General features: G+C 35.0%; 1 protein-coding gene across 3 annotated transcripts in view; it reads left to right on the top strand.

Annotated features, from left to right (window-relative positions):
• Positions 1-27,273, top strand: part of PTPRC (protein tyrosine phosphatase receptor type C) — a 113,463-nt gene that overhangs the window by 33,507 nt on the left and 52,683 nt on the right. For all 3 annotated transcript variants that reach the window (XM_054690293.1, XM_054690291.1, XM_054690292.1), the window contains exon 3: positions 19,470-19,493. In XM_054690293.1, the coding sequence (XP_054546268.1) occupies positions 19,470-19,493 (24 nt within the window). The remainder of the gene's footprint in view (positions 1-19,469; positions 19,494-27,273) is intronic.

The raw sequence follows: 27,273 nt of genomic DNA, 5'->3' as shown, positions 1-27,273 counted from the left end.
AATTATATGTGTATACTGTTGACATAATCCAGACTTCTTCAATCAAAGACCCAATTTCCCTGCATGTATTTACTGATTATATTCAGCAAAAATGGCTTAAAAGCTATGCACTCATTTTACATGGACCATTTTCATGCTCATCATCACTTTGGTTAGAAAATGGCTTTATCGTTAAAAAATTGTGAGAAAATTTCTAATAAAGGCATTTAAGGATAAATTCGTAACTAGTAAGAGGGTATTTTATAAATCAGTTGGTCAGGTAAACTTTATTGCATTTTTCCATTGTGAAATGTTATGATTTCTTAAACAATGTATAACATTGTCTTTTTGTAATAGTGTTTGTAGCATCTGCATTAGGACTGGATGATGATGATGATGATGATGATGATGATGATAATGATGATGATGATGATGATGATGATATTGTTGTTGACCAGGGCCATGACTGCAAAACCTGTGAATACGTCCTCTTTCTCTAAACTGTATAAACAAAACATTTAAACAAAACATTTAAAACTCACCTTTAATTTGGGAATGATTTCAGATTTACAGACAAGTTGAAAAGATGGGATGGAGTTTCCATCCCCCTTTCACTTCCTTTCCACTGTAACCATGAAACATTTGTTGAAATGAAGAATTACTCAGATTTCACCAATTTTTCCACCAATGTCCTTTTTTTGCTACAGTATCCAATCTAGGATACACATTGAATTTATCCATCATTTCTCTTCAGTCCCCTCTAATCTATGAGTTTTTTAGTGTTTCCTTGTCTAACATGACCATAACACTTTTTTTAAAAAAGATTTATCTATGCAAGAACTGGGGTACAGGTCAGAGGTGCGGGAGGGTGAGAGAATTCACCAGAGACAGAGTGGGGAGCAGAGCAGGCAAACTGACTGAAGACGCTGCTGAGGGGAGCAGTGGGAGAGGCAGAAGAGGTCTGCCCCGCCATGTGGGTTTCTAGCTGGCCAGCCAGAATTGAACCTGTGCTGCAGAGGCTGGGACAGCTCCACAGCGCAGCGTTCAACCTGCTGCACCACCAGGGAGGCCTGATCATAATACTTTTGAAGAGATACTAGTTAGATTATTTTGAGAATGTCTTTGTATTCGGACTTGTCATATGTACAAACTGCATTTTGATGTGCATTCTTGAACTTAGGTGGTTGCTAATCATAGTATTTTTCAAGAGCCTTTTAATGTTAAATCTAAATGATTTACATCTAATTTACAGTATTATCTCTGACAGTATGTTACTTAATCTTCACAATGACACTGAAGCTTGAAGATCTGTGACTCCTATTAATATGCTTTCTTTTCAGCTATATTGTTTGCATAGTTTTTTTTTTATCTGCATTACATTTATCTTCCCTCTGCAAAATTCTTGTACTTCAACATACATCATAGAATCCCTTCCACAAATATAAGTGACTATAAACTTCCTTAAAGAAACTTTAAACTGATATTTGCAAGTATGATCATTTTCCACTTCAAATTTGCATCCCTGGCAATGAAAAAGACTGCCTACTACTTGGAATGCTTACTAGCTATCTAGATATTTCTATTCTTCACTGCAAGGTAGGTATAATCCACCCAGTTGTCAGAGAAGAAGGCAAAGCTCACTTTTAGGGATTAAAAGTGAGAACCAGTGTTTTACCCTTTACCACTTTCCGGTTACCTTGTACTTTGTCTTTATGATCCCTTTGGTTAATGGTAATTTTTAATGCAGTGCCTAACCTTTCACAGCTCATGTATTAAAGAAATAGAGATCTTGAAGAACTACTGCATCGGGAGATATAAGGAGTAACAACAATGAAGTGAATTTATCAATATTAGACGAGAAATATCAACAGAGAATGGCAAGGATGCTACTTGAAGGAAAGGCTTATTTATCTGAACCCCTCAGCATGACACTAGCATGTAGGAAGGGATTAATCAATATTAACTATCATTATCATCATTATTACTACTACTAGCATACTATGGAAGGAAAATTCAAGTAATTTTAAGTATTTTCTCATTTTTCTAATTTTGTTACTTTATAACCCTTAAAAGATGTTGATAGTCTCTTCTTTGTGTTCTAAGATACTCAGTGAGGCAACTGTTGTATTATAAATGTGTCAGAGTAACATTTACATATCCATTAATAAGGCTATTATGCAATGTGATCCTTATATTCTAAAAAAAAATCTATGTGCTTTTTTAAAATTAATTGGTTTCTATCAAAACCAATTATCAGAAAACATATTTAAATAGATTTATCTCACACAGTCAATATTATTTTTTTATTATAGATTCATTATAGCAACTTAAGCACCATAGAAACACATAAGATGGATAATGATGTTAATAGTTAATAATAGTCAATAGTTAATGTTAATATAATGATGCATGTGCTTTTAGATTTCCTCCCCCAGACATACACCAGGGTCTGTACCTAATTTACCAAAAATGTAATAACACCACACACTACTAAACTATTCAACTAGAATTCCCGCTCCACTTTGGAGGGCTTATTAATGCCCCTATTAGTTTGCATTATCCTTTTAAAAAATTATTAGCTGTCACAAAGCATTAGTAGATTTCACCTCACTATTTCTCTGATCCAAAGGGTTTGAAGTGAAGAATATTTGTCACAAATTTGGCAGTCATCCTTGGAAAATTTTGACTATATCTCAGTCCTACTCCCTTTTTGAAAATGATAATTGTTGTTTTTTGGTTTGAAATTATTTTTGTGAAAAAAATATAAATTAAAAAAAATCTTATTGGGTGATAGACTATGGGGAAAGTGTTTATTGTAGAAATAAAATCCCAAAGTTTTATCACTATATGTGCCTCAAATCTACATTTACTTCATTATCATCATTTAGTTTTTATTCTTTTAAAAAGTTTATGCCCCTGGTAAAAATCCATGATTATAAGCCCACCTAATTTTAGCTTCCCCCCGCAATAGGATCAATTGAAGTAGACTAAGATAAGGCGATCAACTAATGCAAATATAATAAATGCAAATAAATCTATGAACTTCTCATAAGATTTCCCATAAAAATTACCCGAGTCCAAATTTGCTCTTTGTTTTACATGAAATGACATGTCAAGAACTGGATTTCCTTTGCCATAGATCAGGCAAAATATTTTTCTATCGGGCCTCCCCTCGTGGTGCAGCCGTTGAGCGCTGGGCTGCAAAGCTGCCCGCAGCCTCTGTAGCGCCAGTTCGATCCCCGGCTCACCGGTGAGGGTCCCACATGGCGCGACAGACCTCTCCTGCCGCGCCTGCTGCTCCCCTCAGCAGTGTATTTCGTTAGTCTGCCTGTTCTGTTCCCCGCTCTGGCTCTGGTGAATTCTCTCACCCTCCTGCACTTCTGACTGTACCCAGTGCTTGTATAAATAAATAAATAAATCTTTAAAAAATATATTTTTCTATCATTATTTATTAGGTTTAGGTTATGAAAATATGTTAATAAATTAATAATTTAGACACATAAGGTCCATTTCCCCTGGAAGGTTTTTATCGCTACAAGAGGAAGGCAGGCTACCCTTTCCCTACTGTTCAGCATTATCTGACCTGTACCTACATTCCAGGATCTGAAATGAATGAGGTCATTTCTATTGCAACTGCTAATTTCATTTCTATTGTAACTTAGAAAATATTAAAAACATTATTTCAGAACTGTTCCAAAAACCAGAATATAATTTCTGCCTGAGACTAAACATTAAAACCGAGGCTATAGATGCTCTATGTGATTAAAATGTGCCCCTTAAAGTTAAAAGTAAGTAAAAGAAATGGTTGAAATGAGAAATAGGCCATACTGAGGAATTTTACTTAGGCCACTAGTTGTGAACTCTCTAAATGTTGCTAAAGGACTTGTAATTATTGCTTTTTTTTTTTTTTCACTAACTCCACTCAGTCAAACCATTTTTAATTTAATACATTGTGTGTTGATGTGCAATGTGAGAGTCCAGGTTGTTGCTAGACCCTCCAAGGATCTAGGCCTAAAGGAGCCATATCCTCAGGTTTTAAAATGCTGGTTATTCTAATTTAGGATTAATGTTAAGAATAAGGTATTCTTGTAACATTTGGAAATCCCTCAGTCAGTCCACGGGGAGGAACAGTATTGAATGTGAAGCTGAAAAGAGGCCATGTCTTTTTCCATCCAGCTGTGAAAAACTTTCATTTTTTGATACAGTTTTCAAACTAAAACAGATGGTAGATCTGTAACAGTCAGTGTGGGGATTTTGGAGGATTGCCAGGATACTGGCTCCCCAACACCGCGTGGTGCTGGCGTTGTCTGCACACCTTTGCGAGCATAGCTAGGGATTCAGAACCACAGGACACAGCCATTTCCATTACCCTACACAGAGAAGACCACAGATTATAGGTCACTGGGATATCATGTTTTTGAGGATTGGTATCTATATTGGCACTCATAAGCCTTGCTTTTGATGGAAGTTCTTCAAAACCCTCCAAAGGGTGAGGGAAATGCAAGAAGAATATGATAAAATACATCATTGAATTTGATAAATACATTCAAATGTAGAGGCACACAAAATGCTATCATCTGGAGATGAAACTCAGATTCTTTTTTCCTTTCTCAGGACAAGTTGCACAGTCACAGAAAAATTATGCAGAAATCCAGAATTCAAGACAGTGGGAATATCTAGATTCTTACCTAGATAGTAATTAACAATGAAATGGGATTTTTAGTGCTATTTATAAGAATAGATGGTTTAGCCCTTAATACAGATTTAACTATCGCTAGATTTCTGAATCTCATTTGAAAATTTTACCAGTGATAGCCAGTGAGTGAAAAATGCAGAGGGATAGACTAGTGCCAACTCTAACAAACATTTATTCACCACCACATATGTGCCTGCTAGTGAAACTCCTGCAAATATTACTCCCTCTAAGTTAAACATGCTCTAGTTATGATGATTCTGACTCCACATACAAGGAGAATAAAGTTCACATATACTATTTAACCCACAGAAGATCCTAACAGGCTGAGCTAAGATTCAAAACTGGGTCAGGCTGAGTACAATGCAAAACTCTATGCTTCCTTCTACATAGGTATTTATATTTTCTGGGTATAGTTTTGCATTTTGTTCATAACTGTATGACATAAATATAGATATGTATGGAAATTCAAAAACATATGAAAATACCAAAAGGAATGTGATACCATCTTATGAAATGAGCAGCTACATAACTACAATATAGTTGCCATATCTGCAATGAGTTTCAAAATTATGTTACTCAGAATTTTGTTACCATGGGATCATAGGCACAAATCATATCTAAGACCAAAAATATTTACTATTTACCTTCCATAAACTAGCCATTGTGTAGGATATAAATGATGTTGATTTCACCAATGTCTTTAAGAAACATAAATAAAGGTAACAAGTCAAATGTCAAACGGTATAATCATAATAATGATAACAATAAGGACTACTACCATTTTTTGCTTCTAAATGAGTTACTAAATGCTTCACAAACATTATCTTGCTTAACAACAACAGCCTTATGGGTAGATATTATAAACTTCCTTTAACTAAAGAGGAACTGATGTTGGAAGAGGGTATGTCCTTTTTAGCAGTCACATAACTAGAAATGGCAATGCAGAAATTCAGACCCTCATGTGCTGTTTCCAAAGTCTATGTTCTTAAGTGGAACTCTCCATGTAAACAGACAACTGGTTAGATAAGCCAACTTATTATATATACCACAAGTGGCACATATTATTACTATTCTAAATGTTACAAGATCTTGGTTGCATAGGGAGATCAGAAATATTGTCATGAAGATGAAAGTCAAAGCATTGAACCAAGTCTTTAGGATGGCTATAATTCACATCACTCTTAAAAGTAGAAACAGTATTTCAGTCTAGGGTAATGCAAAACTGAAAGGGAGAGATGGAAACCTTTTTTGGGTTATGACAAGTTGCATTTGAACTAAATCTGAAATGAACTAATTGATTTAATTTATGTTGATAATGTTATTGCAAAGGCAAGTTAGAGAAAGATTATGAAGGGCTTTTGATAACAATAGATTTTGGAGTTGCTTACAAACATATTTCAACAGAAAAGAAACATTTCTTGTTTTTAAAAGTAGACTGATGTGTCAGTGCCTAGTGTGCATGTTGAAGGGAGAGGCAAAATGTCAATTTAGAAACTGAGTATAAAGGTTGGAGAAATAAGACATGATAAGTACTAGGACTGGGGTAAAGCCAGTGGAAAGGGAAAGGAAGCAACTGACCTCAGATAACAGATAGTCAAGGACTATGTACTGAAGTTCAAGAGAATTGATGTGAAATGAATTCACTTAACCCTCTACATCCAGGACCTACATTCTGTGCTTAGTAGGAGATGCAGGTGCTTTGGCATCTGGTAGACCTGGAGTTGAGTTTTTGCACTTTTAATTTATATTGGGACAATCAATTTTAATGATCTGTCTTCATTGTCTTCATTTCCTAATTTATAAAACAAGAGTAACAACATTTATTACAGAGATAATATGAGGATGGCAGTACTCAAAAAGCGTTTCACTATTTGAGAAAATTATTTTCACTATTTGAGAAAAATAATTCTGATATGAAAAAATGGGCCCAAGGTGAATTTTTTTCCCAAAGAAGTTAAATAGAAAGTATTCTTGTGATCTTGCCAGGATTGCAATTAATGGATAACAGTATATATTTTTTTTATATCACAAAACAATTATTTTTTTTGTCAAAGAGTAAGACATTTGGTAGAAATACCGAGCATGGAAAAATATTACAGGCAGGCTGCAAGTAGGCGGCAAAACATTTCTCTGCTTTTCTGTGTTTTTCGGTAATCAATTTCATGAAACTTCAAGCGTGATGTTAAGGAAGTCACTCGACTTACGTAGCTCAGCATATTTGCTTGCAGAGGATGCAGTGTGGTATGCCATAGCGGTAGAAAAGCATGAACATGTGATGACAAAGGGCACTGCACAAATGTGAAATGTGAATTTACCTTGACTCTGTGGCCATTTCATAAGCTTGAGGTAAAAGTAATGTGAATTCTATTTACGAATCAGCACACTTGTTCTACATTTTCCTTTGTAATCTATTTTCTTCTCCAAGTTTCACTAGATAACTAGTTAATAAAACTTCACTCCTGGTCAAAGATAAGGCAAAATTTTAGGTTATCAAAGCTAAGATTGGATGTAATGGTTACTCTCATTAAAATATCTTTACCAATACTTTTTAGAATGAAGTGCTTGTGAAGTTGTAACATCATCATAGTCATCATACTCAACCTTATCTTTGAAAGACATTTTCATTGAAACAAATGCTCCCCAAATTCAGTATTTTGTAGCAGTTAAAGGCATAATCAGAGAGCTTCAACATAAGTACAGAAGTTGTGGTTTAACCCCGAGATAGGGCTGATTATGCGGGTGCTATGGCAACCTATTGCACATTTGGAAGCGCTTCTGTGCTTAACCGCACGCGCTGCACCTCTTCCTTTCCTATAAAGACTTAGAGTAAGAAAAACAGAAGTATACCAAAGAGGAGAAACCACAAGAGCCGTAGAGACACTGCTGCTCGCTTTTAGCTGTGCTAACAGCGGTCTTGTGAGAACAGTATATTGAAAAGATCTGCTGTTTGAAAGTGTATCTTTGCCCATTAAACCGGCGTTGCTTTAATGATTTTGAAAGTTAACCAACTGTTACCTTGGGACCACCCTGTTACATTATGAGTGCAGTTCTCATTAAGGGCAAAGGAGAAGATGTCAGTCATACATTGATCAGGCTTTGCTGTTTAACTCTTCATTTGGGAAATAGATGTTTATGTGCAGCTTCCAGGGACGTTTGGTCCTGTTTGGCAGATGAGAGACTAGTCGGTTAGGGGACTCCCTATAACCTGGTATTTATTTTCTGCTTATTTCTTATATTCTTGTATTTAGTTCCCATGTGCACAAATAGAATAATTTAGGTTTAATTCCTGGTTCTTCAAAAAGAGCTGTGGATGGTGTTGTGTATAACTGACTCCACAGCTAGATTAAATGCACCTCGGAGCCCAGCTTGTTTGCGCGGTAGCTTCCCGGAGGGACCCGCACTGCTCCCTCTCCCCACTTGTTTCACAAGAGACAGGCTTGATCACGGAAAGCTTTTTGTTTTGTTTTAAATGATGGCCGTAATACAATTAAACGATTTTCAAACATGGTCTATATTCCCTCCTTTGAGTGTTTGACGTACATTGTTTAAAACTTATTGTGAAACTGAATTGTAGAATTTTAATGAGTAGTAAGTAGAAAGCCAAAATCAGCAGAGGACTGTACCTTCCATTCCTTCAGGATTTGGGTAAAAATGGGTCCTTACCTGGCTTTAGTTTGTCACAGGCCTTAGGTAAAGCTTTACCTTTAATAGGCTAATATACTTTATTACTCTTCCTGAGGGGTATGTGACATGAAATATTTGTAAAATAATTTTTTAACTATAGGACATTTTAAGACATACAAACCTAAACCAAAGACCTCGGGTTGGTCATCATCACACAGGAAGTGATAATTTCACCTCCCCCCTATGACTTGTAGATAAATATTTTAAGACAGAAAATGAGGCAAAGTAACCAATCTTGTAAAGATGATAATCTTGCATTTATAAATTTTTGTTTAACTTATCAGCATGGCTGGGATTGGAAACATGATTTTCTAAGTTAAATATAAAATATGTATAATAAGCATATGTCTAGTTTCAGAGCTGTGTATATGTATTCATATGCAATCATAGGAACAAGAATACCTCTTATGGCTGTTTGGGAGTTCTTTGGGAGACACATATGATAGTTCTTTGGGAGACAGATATGATTACTATATTTAAAAATGATGAATTCCTTGATTCTATTCTACCCTGAGGCCACCCTTTATATGTGTCTTCTTTAGCCTCACCTCAGTTTTACATGGTACCTTTCTTCTTTATTTGTATTCTTATTTAAAGACGTGCATGCATGTGTGTGTGTGTGTGTGTGTGATTTGAAAGTTCAAATAGTACTGTAGGTGTATAATAGATAAAATCATTATTTTGTCCCTATCCTTGATTCCTGCTTCCTAGAAGTCAACACAAATGCTTTTGCCATTTTTTAAATGCCACTTTCTGTTCTACTGCTGTTTCTTCTTCTTCTTCTTTTTAAGATTTTAACCAGTATCTACTGATTTTGTTTCTTAATCTTGAAATATTGCTTTCTATAAGCCCTTGTTCTTTGTTCATGGATGCAATGTTGTCTCACCTCTGAGCAGATGATTTACATTTGGTTTTAGGGTTTCTTCTGCTCCTTGCATTTTCTCAGTTTCTCCCATGTCTCTCTTCAGTTTATCTTGATCTTTTGGTCTAATGTTTTTTGGAAGTGAGATTCCCCCTAAAAAAGGTATGTCAAAACGGTCATAATTAATGAAACTTATAAATCATGGATTTCATGAAATTGTTTGAAATCAGAAAGACATTTAAGCCTGCTGATTCTTAGTTTCCTTATTTATCAAATGAACTGCATGTCAATAGATATTAAAATTTTATGTCTTTTTACCAATAGAAATTACTGAAAGTTTTTACTGGTAGTAATCGACCATTGTTTTATTTATGGGATTAAAAGGCAAAATGGCAATATAAACAATGTTTTAACAAAAAATATGTGTAAAGAATAAGAAAATTATTATTAGACATAATTGCAAATTTACTACGAGGTCCTAGGTGTGTGACTGTCAGCAAAATTCTCTAAGCTCTTTTAACTCTCAGTTTTATTTCTGGTAACAGGAAAAAATAATTGCTAACTCATTGGCTTGCTGGGATGATTCAGTGCAAAAAAAAAAGTAAAAATGCTTGAAATAATGTCATACATAATGAGATTTCAGTAAACTATTGCTATCATTTTTATATTTACCGAGAAGCTGAACGGAAGGAAGGAAAGACTATCTCCCACGATATTCTGAAATCCAAATAATAACTTATTTGTGACTTGCCCAGAATGTTTACTCCATAAATACATACTATTTTGATCTGATTTGTTGAATTTGCTGCCTGTGGACCATTTTTCAGGTTTACTGAGTAAGATAGAAGCCTTTCATTTTCATTTAAGTGCTTTATCATTGCCATGCCTTACCAAGCAATAAAAACCATACCTGTTTTAGCTGTCTCCTCTTGCCTCTTTCTTTCTTTTTTTTTTTTTTGTGGGGGGGGGCAGTTTAAGGGAAAGGCTTGATTTGCTTTTTCCTCTTTTGCATGATCTTTGTTTTTATGGAGGTCAAGTTTGAAATGTTCCATCATTACTTTTAGGGCTGATACTGAAATAAGTATTTATTTCATCTGTTTGATTTCATCCTCTGTCCTTGTGCACCTTAGAGTTGCTGAACTAGATAGGTTTAAATTTCTTTGGAAATGGCATTCCATTTCATTGAGGAAAGGGTCTTGGTGGAATGGGTAGTATTTAAAACCCAAGTGTGCCTTTCACTCAATTTATTCCTAGTTTTTGCTGAAATCTCTGATGGGGAATTAGTGGTGTGACTTCAAGGTAGTTTTGATTTGTGATCACTTAAACATTTTGAGTTGAAAAAGAACATATTGGGAAAAATAAATTCAGTACCATTACATGTATTAGAATAACACAGCTTTGAATATCAAATGCTCTGTTACCTAACTTTTTATCTGTTTAAGTTACCTGATCAATTCCATTGGTGATTCACAGCAGATTTATACATAATGAAGAGTGCTGGGTTAAATGATTGATAGATTTTTGGTGTTATATTGCCACCTACTGGAATATTGATAAATATTAGTTTGTGTAAATAATGAAACTAAGGTGGTGGGTGTGGTGTGGTAACCTATCAGAAGTGCTGTGGTAACACATATCTCTGAATTGCACACTGTTTTGCAAACAAATGTTAACTTCAGTAAAAAAAAAAAGTTAAACTTATCTTTTAATTTATTTAAAAAGTGTACAAAATGCCCCCAGATAAAGTCACATAGAAACACTAAGTATATTCTACTACACAGAAACAAAGTATGTTACTGTGATCTGTTTTGTTATATTTGATATGTTTATAGAATTTGAGAGAAACTTTCAGAAATATTGATGTCTTTTCCTTACTGCCAAAATATCCACACATGTGTTCTCTTAATTCCCATACCATTTCACGTATTTTTCTTTCACACCCTCCCAGCATTTTTCATGTATGTTTACATAAATTGTAATGCTATTTACATTAATACAATCTCCTAATTTTAAAAAGATGAGTTTTAGTTATTAAGCACCATTTTATTCTTTTTCCAAGTCTGTCTGACTCCATTAACCATATATAGTTGCTTTGAAAAAACACAGTAATAGGGATTTATAGCTTTCAGGGCTGTCTCTATATATCAATAAAGGTGACTCCATCATTCTGTTACTGTGCAGTAGTCAAGCAGATCAATCTGTGACTATATACTATGAGACAAATGAGTAGGTCATGAATGAATTAAATATCTCATATAACCAGTCTTGTCACTTTCTTGTTTAGTGATGTGGATTTAACACATCCCTTCTACCTAAAATTTTAGTAATGTTCTGACAATTTCTGCATCCATGAAATGTAACAGACACTTGAAATCACTCTTAATAACATTTAGGAAGAATTCTAATGTGATGAGACATCAAAAATTTCAATAACTTCACCACCCTATTTCAGATGTAGACTGTCTCTATAGAAGTGTTTTTAAGTACACTGCTTACATTTATGTAAAAGCCATTTGGTGATTTTTTAATTGGACAAGTCCTTTAAATTTTTTTTTAAAGATTTATTTATTTATACAAGCACTGGGTACAGTCAGAAGCACAGGAGGGTGAGAGAATTCACCAGAGCCAGAGAAGGGAGCAGAACAGGCAGAAGGACAGAAGTACTGAGGGGACCAGTCCTGCTGAGGGGACCAGCGGGCGGCAGGAGAGGTCTACTCGCCATGTGGGACCCTTGCCTGGCAGCCAGGGATCGAACCGGCGCTGCAGAGGCTGCAGGCAGCTTTGCAGCTCAGCGTGCAACCACTGCGCCACCGGGGAGGCCCAGATATTAAAATTTTAACTAGACTATTTCACGTAGATTGCCTTTATATGTGACCCTACTTTGATATTTATAGTTACTTTTTAAAAATAATTTTTAAATTTAAAATAATTTAATGTTTATAATCTAGTGTATATGGTTTATAAAAATTGAAGTGTGGCTTTAAGTTGCATTGCAGTAGTGCCTAAATATTTTCTTAATGATAGACAAATCTGAGAGTAGCTTGCATTTTTAAATTTTCATTTTAGAGAGATATCTAAGAATTTTTGAATGCCTAAATAATTTTCATGTGGTTTATTATGTTGACTAAAAATATTACAAGACTGAATATCAGCTTCTTGGGATTTTGTGACCCTGGGAAGAAGCAATTTTAGTTTTATGCTGAGTGTAAACAGTGATGGTACCCAAGTATTTGGAATTTTTTCCAAGAAGATCGAAGGTTATGTGTGGGAAGGTGGATGGGAGGGAGAAATACTTTATAAAGAAAATGAAATAAACATTAGATAAACTACAGTCTTTTACTAGAGCCTAAAAATCACCAAGTAGACGAATTTAAAATTAAATTTAGAGATAAATGGATGTTTTGAAAAATGCATATTCAATTCAAAATGCCTTTGAAAAGTAAGCATGAACACAGAAGAGAATATATATACATGTATATTGTATGTGTATATATATATATATACAAGTCAAAATACATATGTATAATTATATATATATGCATATTTCTTTCTTCCCACTCTCCAAAAACTTTGTTACAGTTAGATAGTAGGTCTGTTAGTTGTATACTTTTGTTTAATGTTACTATATTTTGATTGACTTTCCTCTCAAAATAATAATGTGTAGCAAATTAAATTGGCATATCTCTGAATTTTGTTGAATATTTAATTCACCCAGTGTATTAAAATTTAATCTGAATATCTATTTTTAGGTCAAATTTATTTTAGCATTTGTAGCATTTTAAGTCATTTATTTTGCAGTTCAATCTTGATTAAGATGCATTTTTAAAAATTTACTTAGTCTATGAGTTTTTAGTAAACAGCAATCTTCATGGAACTTAAAATAATGGCTCAAAGAATTTCCACCCTGGAAGGTCAGATGGAGCCACCAGGCTAAGGACAAGTTAATGAGGAAGGCAGGATGCCTAAGACTTGAGAGCATGGCCTGCAGAGTCAGACAGACTCGAGTTCAAGCCTGGACTAGCTTATTCTAGTCTTGTGAACTTAGCTTAGACACTTGACTTCTCTGAGCTTCTGAATGTTGTTATGCTTAAAGAGAAAAAAATAAAGGCAAAGGATTTAGTGTAATATCTGGTACTCAGCAAACATTCAGTAAATGTTAGCAAATAATAATGCAATACCATTTCTGAATTATTCCTTAAAAAAGATAAATCTCTAAAAATTGTATAGTCTATTGTGGTCATATACTTTCTTTTAAAAACACAGATTAAAATACTACACATAGTGCATTTCCTTTATGAAAATTTATTTCTTTTGAACTTGCTAGAGTTACATTAATAACTCCAGCGCATTTAACATGCCCATGGTCTGATGGATAGTCTACTGGCTGGAAATATTTCTAATCTATTTACTCTCATGTTCATAGTTCTTATGTTAAAATAGAAATAGTTTCCTTACAGTCTCTCCATTACTTTTCTCATTTCCATAATAAATTGTGACAAGTTATAATTTCATTTTATAAAAGTACCTGCATTGTTTATACAACATAATTTGGTGGCAACAAGCTAATACATCAGAATGATTGAAGTTAGTGGTCTTTGAAATTTGTGACGGTGGTAGTACAGGTAGTATTAAAATTCCTCTTCTCTGTCTTCTATTTGACTTTTCTTCTATAGTCATTGATGTGATGATTTCCATTGCCCTCAGGAAATAAAAATTCAATTTTCTAATGTCCTATAATGCTTGTTCTTAAATTTCTGCCCAAGCTTTTGTCATCATTTCTACTTTAGCTGATCTTCCTTGCATTTACTCATGCTCAAAATCATTCAACAATTGCTTACCAACACTTGATCTAAGTGCAAGACCCTTAACTAAATGGCGACCACTGCTTCTCCCCTCCTAATCTTTTTATGTGACTCCTGCTTATCTAAAAAGGGAAGAATTTTAATTGTTAGTCATAATAAGATACATAAATTACATCTGTGACCTAAATTCCTTTGAGGATCACTGGAGACTATTACAGGACAAACGACCATGCCTTTATATCTTACAACCCTAGCACTTAATAATCTACCAGCAAAATAATATTTCTTGAATGCAACTGAATCAAACTGACTTGTTTAAAATTCCACAGAGTTGGGTGTCTACTCTGAGATGGGACATATCAAACATATTTTTAGATATTTTAAAATTTTGAATTTCTCAGATAAAGAGGGAAGATGATTATGTGAAAGGTCCTCAGACATTCAAGCCAACTTGAATATTTTCAATGTGGCTATATGCTGAATTATTTATAAAAAATTACAATAAAGATTATTTGTCCTTTCATTAAAAACACAAGGAATCTCTTATTGCTACATCAATATATTTTTATTTATTTTTATCGATTTATTATTTTTTAAAAAGATTTATTTATTCATTTACACAAGAACTAGGGTACAGGCCAGATGCGCAGGAGGGTGGCAGGATTCACCAGAGACATAGCTGGGAACAGAACAAGCAGACTGACGAAATACACTGCCGAGGGGAGTAGCGGGCACAATAGGAGAGGTCTGCCGCACCATGTGGGACCCTCGCCAGCTGGCCAGGATTGAACCAGCACTGCAGAGGTTGCAGACAGTTTCACAGCATGGTGCTCAACCACCTGCGCCACCAGGGGAGGCCCACATCAATATATTTTTAATACTTGTTTTGTAGGTGAGCATTTTACGAACCCTAAAAACTTATTAGGAAATAAGAATAAATGAGAGGAAACTATTAATGGGAAATTTTATTAAGACATTTAATATTTTATGATAATCAGGTAAAAGCTGACTAAAAAAAGAAGAGAATAAAAGTGCAAATAATGCAAATTTAAAATAATACTTAAGGGCCTCTGCAATGGCTCAGTGGATTGAGCGCAGTGCTGTGAGGCTGTTCACAGCCTCTGAAGCTCCATTTCAATTCTCAGTAGGCCAGGGAGATACCCACATGGCACGGCAGACCTCCCTGTCTCTCCTGCTGCTCTCCTCAGCAGTGTTTTTGGTCCTTCTGCCTGTTCTGCTCCCTGCTCTGTCTCTGGTGCATTCTCTCACCCTCCCGCACCTCTGGCCTGTACCCCAGTGCTTATATAAATAAATAAAATCTTAAAAAAAAAAATAATACTTAAGAATAAATTATTAAGAAAAAATAGAGAACTATAAATATATTTTAATGTTACTACTTTAATAACTACATACATTTGTATGTGTAATATATATGTAATACAAAAATGGATTTTATTTCAAGGAATAAACCATAGAATGTCATTGCAGAATACTGAATCATACCCCCTTGGTGGCACCTCTGTTGGGATAAATGCTTTTCAGTTCAGTTTGTGCTCAGAACATAAAATCTCAAGGCAGGAAGGTAGCTCAAATACTAGCCAGTACATTCTTTCATTTAATATTTGATTTTCCTTTATAGCATCCATTGACTATCATTTGAGAAAAGTTCTGTGGTCTTTGTCATAATCATTTATTAAAGTGAGAGATGGAAACATGTTTTACTCCAATGTAAACTAAGATTAGCTCCTATCATGCCCATAAAGCTTGCTTTTCCAACATTCTCACAAACCCAAATAAAAAATCCAGTTGTCCCATATTAGTCCTCATTTATTTGACATCAACCATTTCTTTCTTGAAACACCTTCCACTCTTAACTCTTGCTGAACTTTGGCTTCTCCCCTATACAGAAAATTAAGTCACCTTTTCTGGCTCTCCCCTTAAATATTAATTTAACTTTAAGATTGTATCCTGGGGCCTCCCCGGTGGCGCAGCGGTTGAGCGCTGGGTTGCGAAGCTGCCCGAGGCCTCTACGGCGCAGGTTCTATCCCCAGCTGCTCCCCGGCCACCGGAGGAGGGTCCCACATGGCACGCAGACCTCTCCTGCCGCCTGCTGCACCCCTCAGCAGTGTACTTCGGTCCTTATGCCTGTTTTGCTTCCCGCTCTGGCTCTGGTGAATCCTCTCACCCACTGGCGCTTCTGACTGTACCCAGTGCATGTATAAACAAACAAACAAACAAACAAACAAACAAATAAATAAATAAATAAACCATGCCTCTATAAATTAAAAAAAAAAAAAGATTGTATCCTGGACAGATGTCCCTGTTTTATGTTTGAGGATCTTACTCCTCCCTTGTAACAATATCCACCTACATGCTGATGTATAGCATTGACCCAGATGTATATCCTGAGCTACCAATTTCTGTGCCAAATACTTCTATACATTTTTTACCTGGAAGTCTTGAGCATATAAAAATATCCTCCCCCACCTTCTTTTCTTTCTTCTTTAGTTCTGCATAAAAGCTTCTGCATTTTATCTAATGCAATGCATAATAGTTTAAACTATCAACCTAGATATTTTTTCTTATTGTTCATTGTCCACCTTCCTCATTTCCAAACATGTATAGCCTTGACTACTTCTTAAGTGGTGAATGGATTTTTCACCCTCACTTTTTTTTTGCTACCATTTTCCTAATTAAGACATATTTCTAATATGCTTTTATTTCAGTCTCCTGGTTTTCCTGTGCCCAATTTTGCATTTTGACAATCTTCCGTTTCCAACATACTGATTTAAAATTGAAATGCTTCTTCATTAAACCTCTCTGTAAACAGTTCCCTCTATGTTAAAATGGCCATCTTACATAGGAAAATACACAGATTCAAGGCAATTCTTATCAAAATATCAATGATATTCGTCAAAGAAACAGAACATACATTATTGAAATTTATATGGAACTATAAAAGATCCTGAATAGAGAAAGCACCTCTACACACACACACTCACGCACAAAAGAGGAAGAATGGCGGTATCATAGTCACAGAGACAAACTATACTGCAAACCTATAGTAATTAAAAAAATATGCTATTGGGCCTCCCTGTTGGCGCAGGGGGTTAAGACGCAACCTATGAAGCTGACTGCAGCTACTACAGCATGAGTTCGGTCCCTGGCTGGCCAGGGAGCAACCCACATGGCACAGCAGACCTCTCCTGTCTCGCCTGCTGCTCCCCTCAACAGTGTATTTCAGTAGATCTGCCTGTTGTGTTCCCCACTCTGTGTCTGGTGAATCCTCTCCCCACCCCCACATATCTGGCCTGTACTCCAGCTCTTGTATTCATAAATAATCTTAAAAAAAATGCTGTTGGAACAAAAAGAGACATGCAGATCAGTGGAATAGAAATGAGAGCCCAGAAATAAGCCCACAATTATGGACAGCTAATCTGTGACAATGGAGGCAAGAGTAGACATTGGAGAAAGGAACATTTTATCAGTAAATGGTACTGGGAAACTGGACAGTGACATGCAAAATAATTAAACAGGACCACTCTCTCACATTATATACAAAAATTAACTCAAAATGGATTAAAAACTTGAATGTAAAACCTGGAACCATAAAAAAAAGAAAATTTTAGGCCATGCACTCCATGATACTGGCTTCATGGATGTCTTTAATGACTCAACTCCATCAGCAAGGAAAATAAAAAGCGAAAAATAAAGAAGTTAGGACTATATCAAACTAAAAAGTTTGTGTGTAGCAAATGAAACTACCATTAAAATGAGAAGGCATCCAACTAAGTGGGAGAAAATATCTGTATGTCATACATCTGACAAGGGGCTAATATACAAGATTTACAAAACACTAATTCAACTCAAAAACAAAAAAAAAAAATAAAAATAAAAAATAATGGCAGAAGAGCTAAACAGACACTTCTCCAAAAAGAAGACATATAAATGGCCAATAGGCACATACAAAATGCTCATTATCACTTAACATCAGGGATATAAATCAAAAACATGAGATACCGGTTGACACCAGTGAGACATGACACCGTATTAAAAAGATCAGGAAAAAAGATATTGTTAAGGTTGTAAAGAAAAAAGAATCTTCATGCACTTAGTGGGGATATAGACTGACCCAGTCCCTATGATATAACATGGAGGTTTCTCAAAACAATACTGGGACATCTCCCATATGATCCAGCAATTCCACTCCCAGGCATTTACCTAATGAGTGCAAACACTAGTTTGAAGGGATCCATGCACCCCTATGTTCCCTTACAGCACTGTTTACAATAGCGAAGTTATGTAATCCACTTAAGTGCCCATAGATAGATAAATGGATTACAAAGATGTGGTATATATACAATGTAATAATACACAGCTATAAAAAGAGATGAACTCTTGCCATTCACAACAACATGATAGAACTGGAAGAGATTATGCTAAGCAAAATAAACCGAAATGACAAAGACAAAAACTGGATAATTTCATTCACGTTTGGAATATAGACAAACAAAGTAAAGGAGCAGACAAAATTAAGCCAAAAATAAACCTTAGAAATTGACTATAAAATTGAGGATGCCAGAAAGGGAGGGTAAGGTGGAGAACAAAATGAGGAGGAGCCTCTGGGGGAAGACTGTGGGTGTCTTGGTGATGAGTGCTGTGTGCTACCATACTTCTGAATAACTGTGAACCTACAGCTGTGAATACTATACAGTGCTATAAACCATTTCCTCAATTAAAAAAAAAAAAACAGCTCACTTCCTAGCAATGGCTATCTGAAGCCTCTAAGCCCTAACTTTTTATTCCTCTAGGACTAAGCTAGCTTTCTATAATGTTTTAGGTAACAGGTAATATGTATCCAAGAAACCTTCTCTCACACCTCCTCCACTAATTAGTATCAAACCTGGAATTCTAAATTAGACCATGCTCCTATCTGCTTCCAAAGCACTTCTGCCCTAACACTGGGGGGACTTTTTTTTCTTTTTGGCACTAATGTCACACTGAACTGAGATGATTAGGGACAGGAATTTCTATATCATTATCTTATTGTATTTCTATAATGTGTATTATCTAGCACATAGTAGGTAATGTATAATCATTACCTAAATAAATGAATACATTTGAGAAAACTTTGCAAAAGTATTTTGAAGGCTGAAATTAATTTCAATAGATTTCCTTTATTTTCTTATTTTACCTGGAATTCAAAAAGTAATAGCATAGCTTTGATACCCTTGGACTGTGTAACTATAACATTAGGAAAAGAATTATATTTTCATTTGGGTGAAGGGTCATAAAAGTTACCACTTTGTTATTACTGAATAATATAGAGATGATATATAAATGTATATATGTCATATAGATGGTTATGTATACATAAATTTAACATATTTATATACATATGTATGAAATTTGAAATTTTCTAAAAGATGTTTGTTTTTCTTTGCAGGACAATCCACACCTTCCACTAGTGGTAAGAATTAACACTTGCATTTTCTTGTTTTATTTTTTCGCAAAACTAATAAAAGTTTTATATAAAACTTATATAAAAGTATGAAACTGCACATATAATTATTTTTATATGTATTAGTGTGCATAAATTGCAGCTTTTCTTAAACTTGACCATAAATCACATGGCAGGGCTCCAATTTCTTTTTAAATCTTTTTTTTAAAGATTTATTTATTTATGCATACAAGAACTGGGGTACAGGCCAGAGATGTGGGGGCAAGAGGATTCGCCAGAGACAGAGTGGGGAACAGAACAGGTAGACTGACTGAAATACACTGCTGAGGGGAGCAGCGGGAGAGTAAGGAGAAGTGTGCTGCACCATGTGGGTAGCTCCCTGGTTGGGGATGGAACTTGTGCTGCAGTGGCTGTGAATAGCTTCACTGGTTGTGTCTTAACCCCTTGCACCCCCAGGGAGGCCCTTCTTTTTAAATCTTAATGTTGCTAATAAATGAATTTAAGTTAGAGGACAAAACCTTATAGGTCAAAAATGTGTCAAGGAATTATCTGAAAACATTAGAGAGAATTCTAAACATAAATATAATTAATTAAATCCTTCAAGAGAAAAGCTCTTAGACTATTAGGATTTTTGTAATAACCATTTCTAAATTTTACTGTCATGGCTAAATTAAAAGCTTAACAAGTGCCCTACCAGAAATAAATTAAATTTAACCAATGAAAGTGCTGAAAATAAATTCATACATATTACAAGCCAACTTAGAGATTGAACCTTGTTAAAAATAAACTGTATCAGGCCTCCCCGGTGGCACAGCAGTTGAGCGCTGGGTTGCAAAGCTGCCCGCAGCCTCTGCAGCGCTGGTTTGATCCCCGGCCACCAGGCAAGGGTCCCACATGGCGCGCAGACCTCTCCTGCTGCCCGCTGCTCCCCTCAGCAGTGTATTTCGTCAGTCTGCCTGTTCCATTCCCCGCTCTGGCTCTGGTGAATTCTCTCACCCTCTCATGCTTCTGACTGTACCCAGTGCTTGTATAAATAAATACATAAATCTTTTAAAAAAAAAAAATAAAAAATAAATAAACTGTATCACTTAAGTGTTATTGTTGTTGAAATATATATTTCCTGATTATCCATTTGGTTTACAGTTTGCATTAAGAAGGTAAGTAAAACCACTATGAGAATTCTGATTTAATAATTATAATGCACATTTAATGAAGTACTTAGAAGTGTTCTGAGAATTTGGTTAGAAATGTTCTGAGAATTCGGTTATTAACAGAATTATTTTTGTTATTAAACAATAATTCATTCCAAACTGAAGAATCAAAGAACTCTGAAAACAGTAACAAAATGCTCCTGAAGTTGCATAGAAGAATATCCTCTTCTTTCTTAAAAGATCTAAAATGTTAGAATGTTGTAATTTTCTAACATGGCAGAGAGATTTTATAAAAATATGTAAGCCACTCATTAAAACAGGTTGTGATTTGCTTATGCCACTTACATGCAACTTAGCAGTTCTACCATTTACAGAAGAGTAAGTTCACTTTAACTGTATAAACTGGTAATCTCTGCAGGAGGGAATGGGAATGGGGTGGAATGGGAGTGAATGTTTAAAATTGTAGATGACTCAGCACCTTATTACCTATGCACCAACTCTATTATAACAAGTCCCCAAATGATGAAAACAGATTAAAATCATGACCTAAAACTTAAATGAGAATGGTCTCTCCAAATACTGCCAAGAAGAATATACTTAGTGGAAACTAGTAATATTGCCCAAGTTGGGGTGCAGAGACAATGTAAGTTGGCAATTGAATTTTTAATTAATTTAAATTAAATTCTTATTTATGAAACTAGGGAGTATCTATTGAAGTATGCAAGGACACTAATGCGTCTAGGCATGAGGGTAGTTCTCTGAACACCCTTTCTTAATCCACCCTGGACTGATTTGCTTGAATAGAAGCAGTCTTGAATGATTCTCTTCAAAAGAGTATAAGGTGTTTGAACTGGTTTTGCTTCAAGTATCTGTCATTCAAATCGAAGGGAGCAGCTGCAATATTTCTCTCAAAGGAAAAAGATTTGTTGGAATCCCGTCAACACACAAGTTAATTTAATCTAAAACCAACAAACCATAATTACCCAAGTCTGTAACAATGATAGTGATTTAATGTTACTGGACACTTACCCTTTCTTTGTCCTGTCTTTCCCCACTCACTCCTATTTTCTTTTTCTTCAACATATAGCTGATTAGAGAACAACTAACACTGGATTTATGATGTACAGTGAGGACAGGATGTAGCCATGTGCTGGCTGCTCAGTTGGATGTAATTATGGGTGAAAGTTTGTAAGCATTTATTTGTAAGTGATCAGGCTATGAAACCCATAAAATTTTCTTTGGAAAATAACATGTACAATAACTCTACTATCATTTTGGATTTCTGCAATCCCAGAATAGTTTTCCAATTTTTCATGGGCACAATCCTGTACCTAGTACATCATTTTGTTAACTCTAAGAATTTTCTACCATGTTGTGACAAGTGCTCCTCAGCTGGAAAGTACTAAGGATGCCACTTTGCAGAAGACTGATGAGAGGATGGGGAGGTGCCTGGCATCTCTGCCTCCTAGTAATCTTGCTTCTTTTCATGTAAGTTTTGTCCAAGTGAGAAAGTGTGTATAAATAATAAGCCACTAAACTAGATGTGTGTTGCTCCCCCTCATGTTTTTCCATATTTAAAAATACAGATGCTTTTCCAAAATCAATAAAAGTAAAAGTTGATTTCACTTTAACTTCAGCACTAAAAGAAAGAAGCTAGAACTCCACTGTATCACTTCTATTTCCATTTTCTTAATTCCCTATTTAGTTATCTCTCCATTTCAGTTCTTGATTCTATCATGTCAATTCTACTTCTTTTCTTGTTTCTCCAATTCTCTCCCTATATTTGTGCCTTTTTCTCTTATCCAATCATGTTAAATTAATTAAACTAATTTCATAATATAAATCAAGTTTAATTAATTAAATATTGAAAGGCATAAATTTTACAATTCATAGAAATAAATACATGTAAAACAGAAGTTAAGAAAGAAGAAGCCTCTATAATCCCAACATACAGAAATCACAATTTGATTTTTATTTTTTCAAATACAATTTTGGTGTATTTCCTCATTCTTTTATGAAGAGATACACCTTCTGAGTAAGAGTATAAACAAAATTAAAAGTCTTTTATACAAGATATTTGTTTGCCCTACAGGAAGTTTATAGCCATCGTATGCTTGTATCAGCTATGCAAGGACCTATTTCATAAACATCTTGTCATATTTTTCTTTTTTCTGAAGTGAACTGAAACTATAGGAAATGTTATTTCAGTATCTCAGTTGTGGCTTTTTGATATTATGAAATTAAAAACATTTTTGTAGAAGGGTCATTTTGTATATCCCTTTAAGAATTTTGTCTTTTAATCTTTTGCTTTGTCTTTACTTTGTTTGGATATGATTTATTCAAAAGAAAAGCATTGTGTATCTAGAAGTTTGTCTTTCTTTTTTTTCTGGAGCCCAAACCCTCCTAATAGTCCTTTCTGACTTTATCTTTCTCTTTTCTTCATTGATATCTTTTATAATCTCTTTAAATCACATTTATGTGTGGTATTTCATTCTCCTGTACCCTATTGCTTTGGAGAGCTGAGAATTCAGCAACCCAGTGGGAAGATGGAAGAGGCTGCTTTCAAATTCCATTCCCCATTTTTATCTTTAATCACTATTCTGTAGCTCATAGTACATTTAAGGCTATTTATCATATCTATACCTTTGTTTGCATCTCCATTTGATGCATGCATGTAGGTATATGCATTTACAAACATATCATTATGTACATATATATTGTACATCCTATCTGTATGGTTGTGCATATACACAGGTATGTATATATGCTTATATATACCATAATGGACTGGGGAGTTAGTAAACTCAGGTGAGTATATATTTAAGGATATATTCACATATTTACTTTTTTCCTTCTTCCATCTCCCATAAATATAACAGGACTGAATGCAACAGAAAATCCCAGTGCTTCTCCTACAAGTGGCCCCTTACCTGCTAGCAGCACTGCACTCTTACCCGCAAGCACCTCTGAAAGCGAAAATGGCTCCTCAGAGACCATGTCATCTCTTAGTCCAGCCACTGTTTCAGCTGAAGTATCCCTGAACTCTTTGAGTAATGCTAGCACTTCTGATGTTTCAGGTTGGCATCAAGATGTTAAGTGAAATGGAATTAGAGAAAATGATCTTTCTTTTTCTTTTTTTTTAATTCTAACATTATCAGAAACAGTTTTTCTTTAAATTATGTGTCCACTTTCTATGCATGTGACTCTATTAAAGTGTATAAAATATGAGGGAGCTAAGATGTTTATGAAATATTGGCTGAATGAAATAATGAACATGTGTTGTTAGGGACAGAGATAAGGGAATCTTTCCTGGGAAAATCAGGAGACATCTGATCTCCAGGAACTGCCTCATTCTCCAGGTTCCTGCTCATTTAGGTTTTCTGTAGCCCCAACAGATATGGGACTCCCTATTCAGACCTTGTCAATACTGCCCTCCCTGGATGTTATCCCAAAGTAGGATCTTTCTTTGTTCAATTCCAGATTCTTAATGTCAGAAAATTATTAGAGACAGACTACTTGTTTTTTAAATGTCTTCCAGGGACATTTGCATTATTTTTAAAAGAAAAAAAATTAATCAAGGTGGTGAGTCCTAATGGTAGAGTTAAGACTATGTGGCCATGTTTATAGAAAAATGTCAGAGTGATATGGGAGGTATCTTCATCAGGAAAAGCCACCGATATTTCTTAGAATTCGAATATATCATTCTGTGTGTGATATTAGGTCTGCAAGTAAGTCTCCGATCCTTGAATCAACCATCATGAAGACCATTCATGACTTATCTGAGATAATGCACTATGTTGCCATTTTCTAAAGCAAACAGATTGATAGACATACTCTGAAAAAAGAGACAAAGCCATTTGATTAACAATGCCATTAATCAGTTTTGAAAAACAAGCATGTATATCATCACAGACATTCTGTACAGGGTAATTACAGTGTTTTGAGTATCATACTGATGAAATTTATTGGTTGTAAGAAGCAGTTTAGTAAATGGTCAGTGACTTTTTTTTATTGATTATAAGGTTGTATATTTAGTCATTACTACATTTTTCAGCTAACATAACAGAGTAGTGGCTGGGAACTAACTAACATTGTAAGCATTTCAATTTCTTGTATTTTATACCAACTTTTAAAAAAATTATTTTATTTTTATTTCTTTCTTTGGTGTGTAGAAGAACTTGGGTATAGGCCAGAGGTTGGGGGCAGGGGTGAGAGGATTCACCAAAGACAGAGTGGTGAGCAGAACAGGTGGATTTACAGAAATACATTGCTAAGAGTAGTAGCTGGAGAGGTCTGCTGGTCATATGTGGGTTAGCACTCAGTCCATAGTGGTGATAGCACTGAGACTTAACCCTTAAGCCACCAGGGAGGCTCCCTATAACAAACTTTCAATTAACTGTGTAATGTCATGCAATTTTCCACTTCCAAATTTCACTTCACATGCATAAACACACACATGACATTTCTACCATTTTTTTTTGGTATGGTCTACTTTCTTACCCTTTTTATTCTCACCAATTTTTCCCTGAAAACTTTAAAGTCAGAGATTAACATATGAAGCAAAGTGTGACAAAAAGGGTTTAAAATGGAATGGGCAATAAAGATGAATAATTTGAAACAGCAACTTGCTCTGGAGCAATAACATAGATAGTGAAATTAGCGTGAAAAGTTTGTTTTGTTTTCTGATAAAAGAACACATTTTCTTTTCTAATAAATAATCTTCTATTCTATGATATTTTAGTTATCTACTGGGATAAAATCTGTTATATGTTAATTTGTGTTTATAATTGATTTAGACTGTGGAATATAATCAGTCTTCTAGCTCACTGATACAAGTAGGGTAAAAATCTCAATTCATTTTTAACAATATTATATACACGAATTGATTTTTTTGATAATGGTTGCAAACAAACATCCACATGTATATTATTAACTTTAAATATGTAATATTATGGGACACTGGGCATATGATTCTGTGAGTGTGTGTTTATGTGTGTGTGTGACTCTTTTCCCCCATCTTATTAGTTTTTAAAACTGTCAGTAGTATAATTAAAATATTTATTTTGATTAACATTTCAAAAAGGTTTTCATAATGATGAGTGTCTATGCAGATGTTTTACCCAGTGTATGTATTAAATAGATATCTGTTACATCTCTTGTCCATCTTCTGTTTTTTCTTTTCTTTGGGATTTGTGAGAGATTCTTGTATGTTGAGGGATTCTTATTCTGCCTACAAAGAATTGTCTGGACTTTCAGCTCATAGAGTTGAAGGAGAATTCAAAAAGTTCATAGTTTCTAAAAAAATAAAAAAAAAATCACCAGGAAACCTGAGTCACTCATGACAGCATCAACTAGGGGAGCCTCCCAGGATATGTAAATGAAACCTTGGGTGCTACCTTCAGCGAGGTGAACTTAAAATACTGCAGACATCCATTTTAATAGATTCCACAGTTTGGTAAACTCTAATAATAACAAATTGCTCTTAATATTTAAATTTTTCATTAACATTGGGAAAGTATTGATGCAATGATCTCACTTTCTTACCTCAGATGTTACACCAACACCGCCTCACCTTTCCACGCATGGAAACTCGAAAGCGCCTTCTACCAGACCTGACACACAGACACTCAGCAGCTCAGCTGCCCTTACCACACGCACCCGTGCTGCTGGCATGAATGACACATCAGGTTTGCGGGTCCCTTAGACTTGTGCAAATATGAGGAGTGCACGCCAACTGCCTTGCTTAATAATGGTAGATGAGGGGTATTTGTCCCTGTGTAGCACTTACAGTTGATGAGCTTGAAATTTCAAACTTTCATAGTTACTCTTAGCCTATGAGGCCCCATGGGATGGTCTTGCAAGAGATGAAATAATAAAGAACGAGAATTATGATAATATAGGGGAAATTTCTTCAAGAGAAAACAGTTATTCACGTATGTGTTTCTTTATATCAGGGGCAAGTATTGTACCATGAAAATGAATTTTTTTTCTTTACACATTAATAAATAACACATTAATCTTTACTCAAAGCTCTTTTACTAATAAACAGAACAATGGAGAGTAGCTCATATTGACTCCACTATCAGTATTTTTTTTAAAGAATGAGAAGAAAGAAATAGATGATGCTCAGAGTCCCCATTCAAACAGCTGTCAGCTTAGCAACTCTATTTAAAAAAAAAATAAAAACAACAAAGTGTTACAAAATCAGTGTCTGAATCACTTCATGGTACCCCTTTTTTCCTCAAAAACAAGCATCATATTTTTCAGGTTACAAATCCAGTCATATATATTCCTTTAGTGACATGTGTGACTGAAGGTTACAGGTATGAAGAAAGCACCCACAGAATTGGCACTAAAATGGTTCTACTAAGTGTGGATCAAAGTTGGAAGTCAAACATAATTATGATTCTGGAGTATTAAAACTGCTTACTTAGCATAAAACCATCACAAGCAGTCTATAAACACTGAACTACTGAGTAAAGAGCTAGTCCATCTCCCTGCCTCATCCCACCTACACCTGCTGCCATAGGAACCATAGTGGAAAGAATTGGAGCTTTCAGCAAATCCACAGATTCAGAAGTTGAGGATGGAAAGGAGCCATAAAATAAAGGACCAAACTGTGGGGCTAATCTCCACAC

The sequence above is a fragment of the Talpa occidentalis genome, unplaced genomic scaffold (genome assembly GCF_014898055.3).
Source record: "Talpa occidentalis isolate TD23 unplaced genomic scaffold, MPIMG_talOcc4v2.1 talOcc4.8, whole genome shotgun sequence".
NCBI lineage: Eukaryota > Metazoa > Chordata > Mammalia > Eulipotyphla > Talpidae > Talpa > Talpa occidentalis.
Note: the sequence above shows the minus strand (reverse complement) of the source record. Positions and strands in the feature narration are given on the sequence as shown.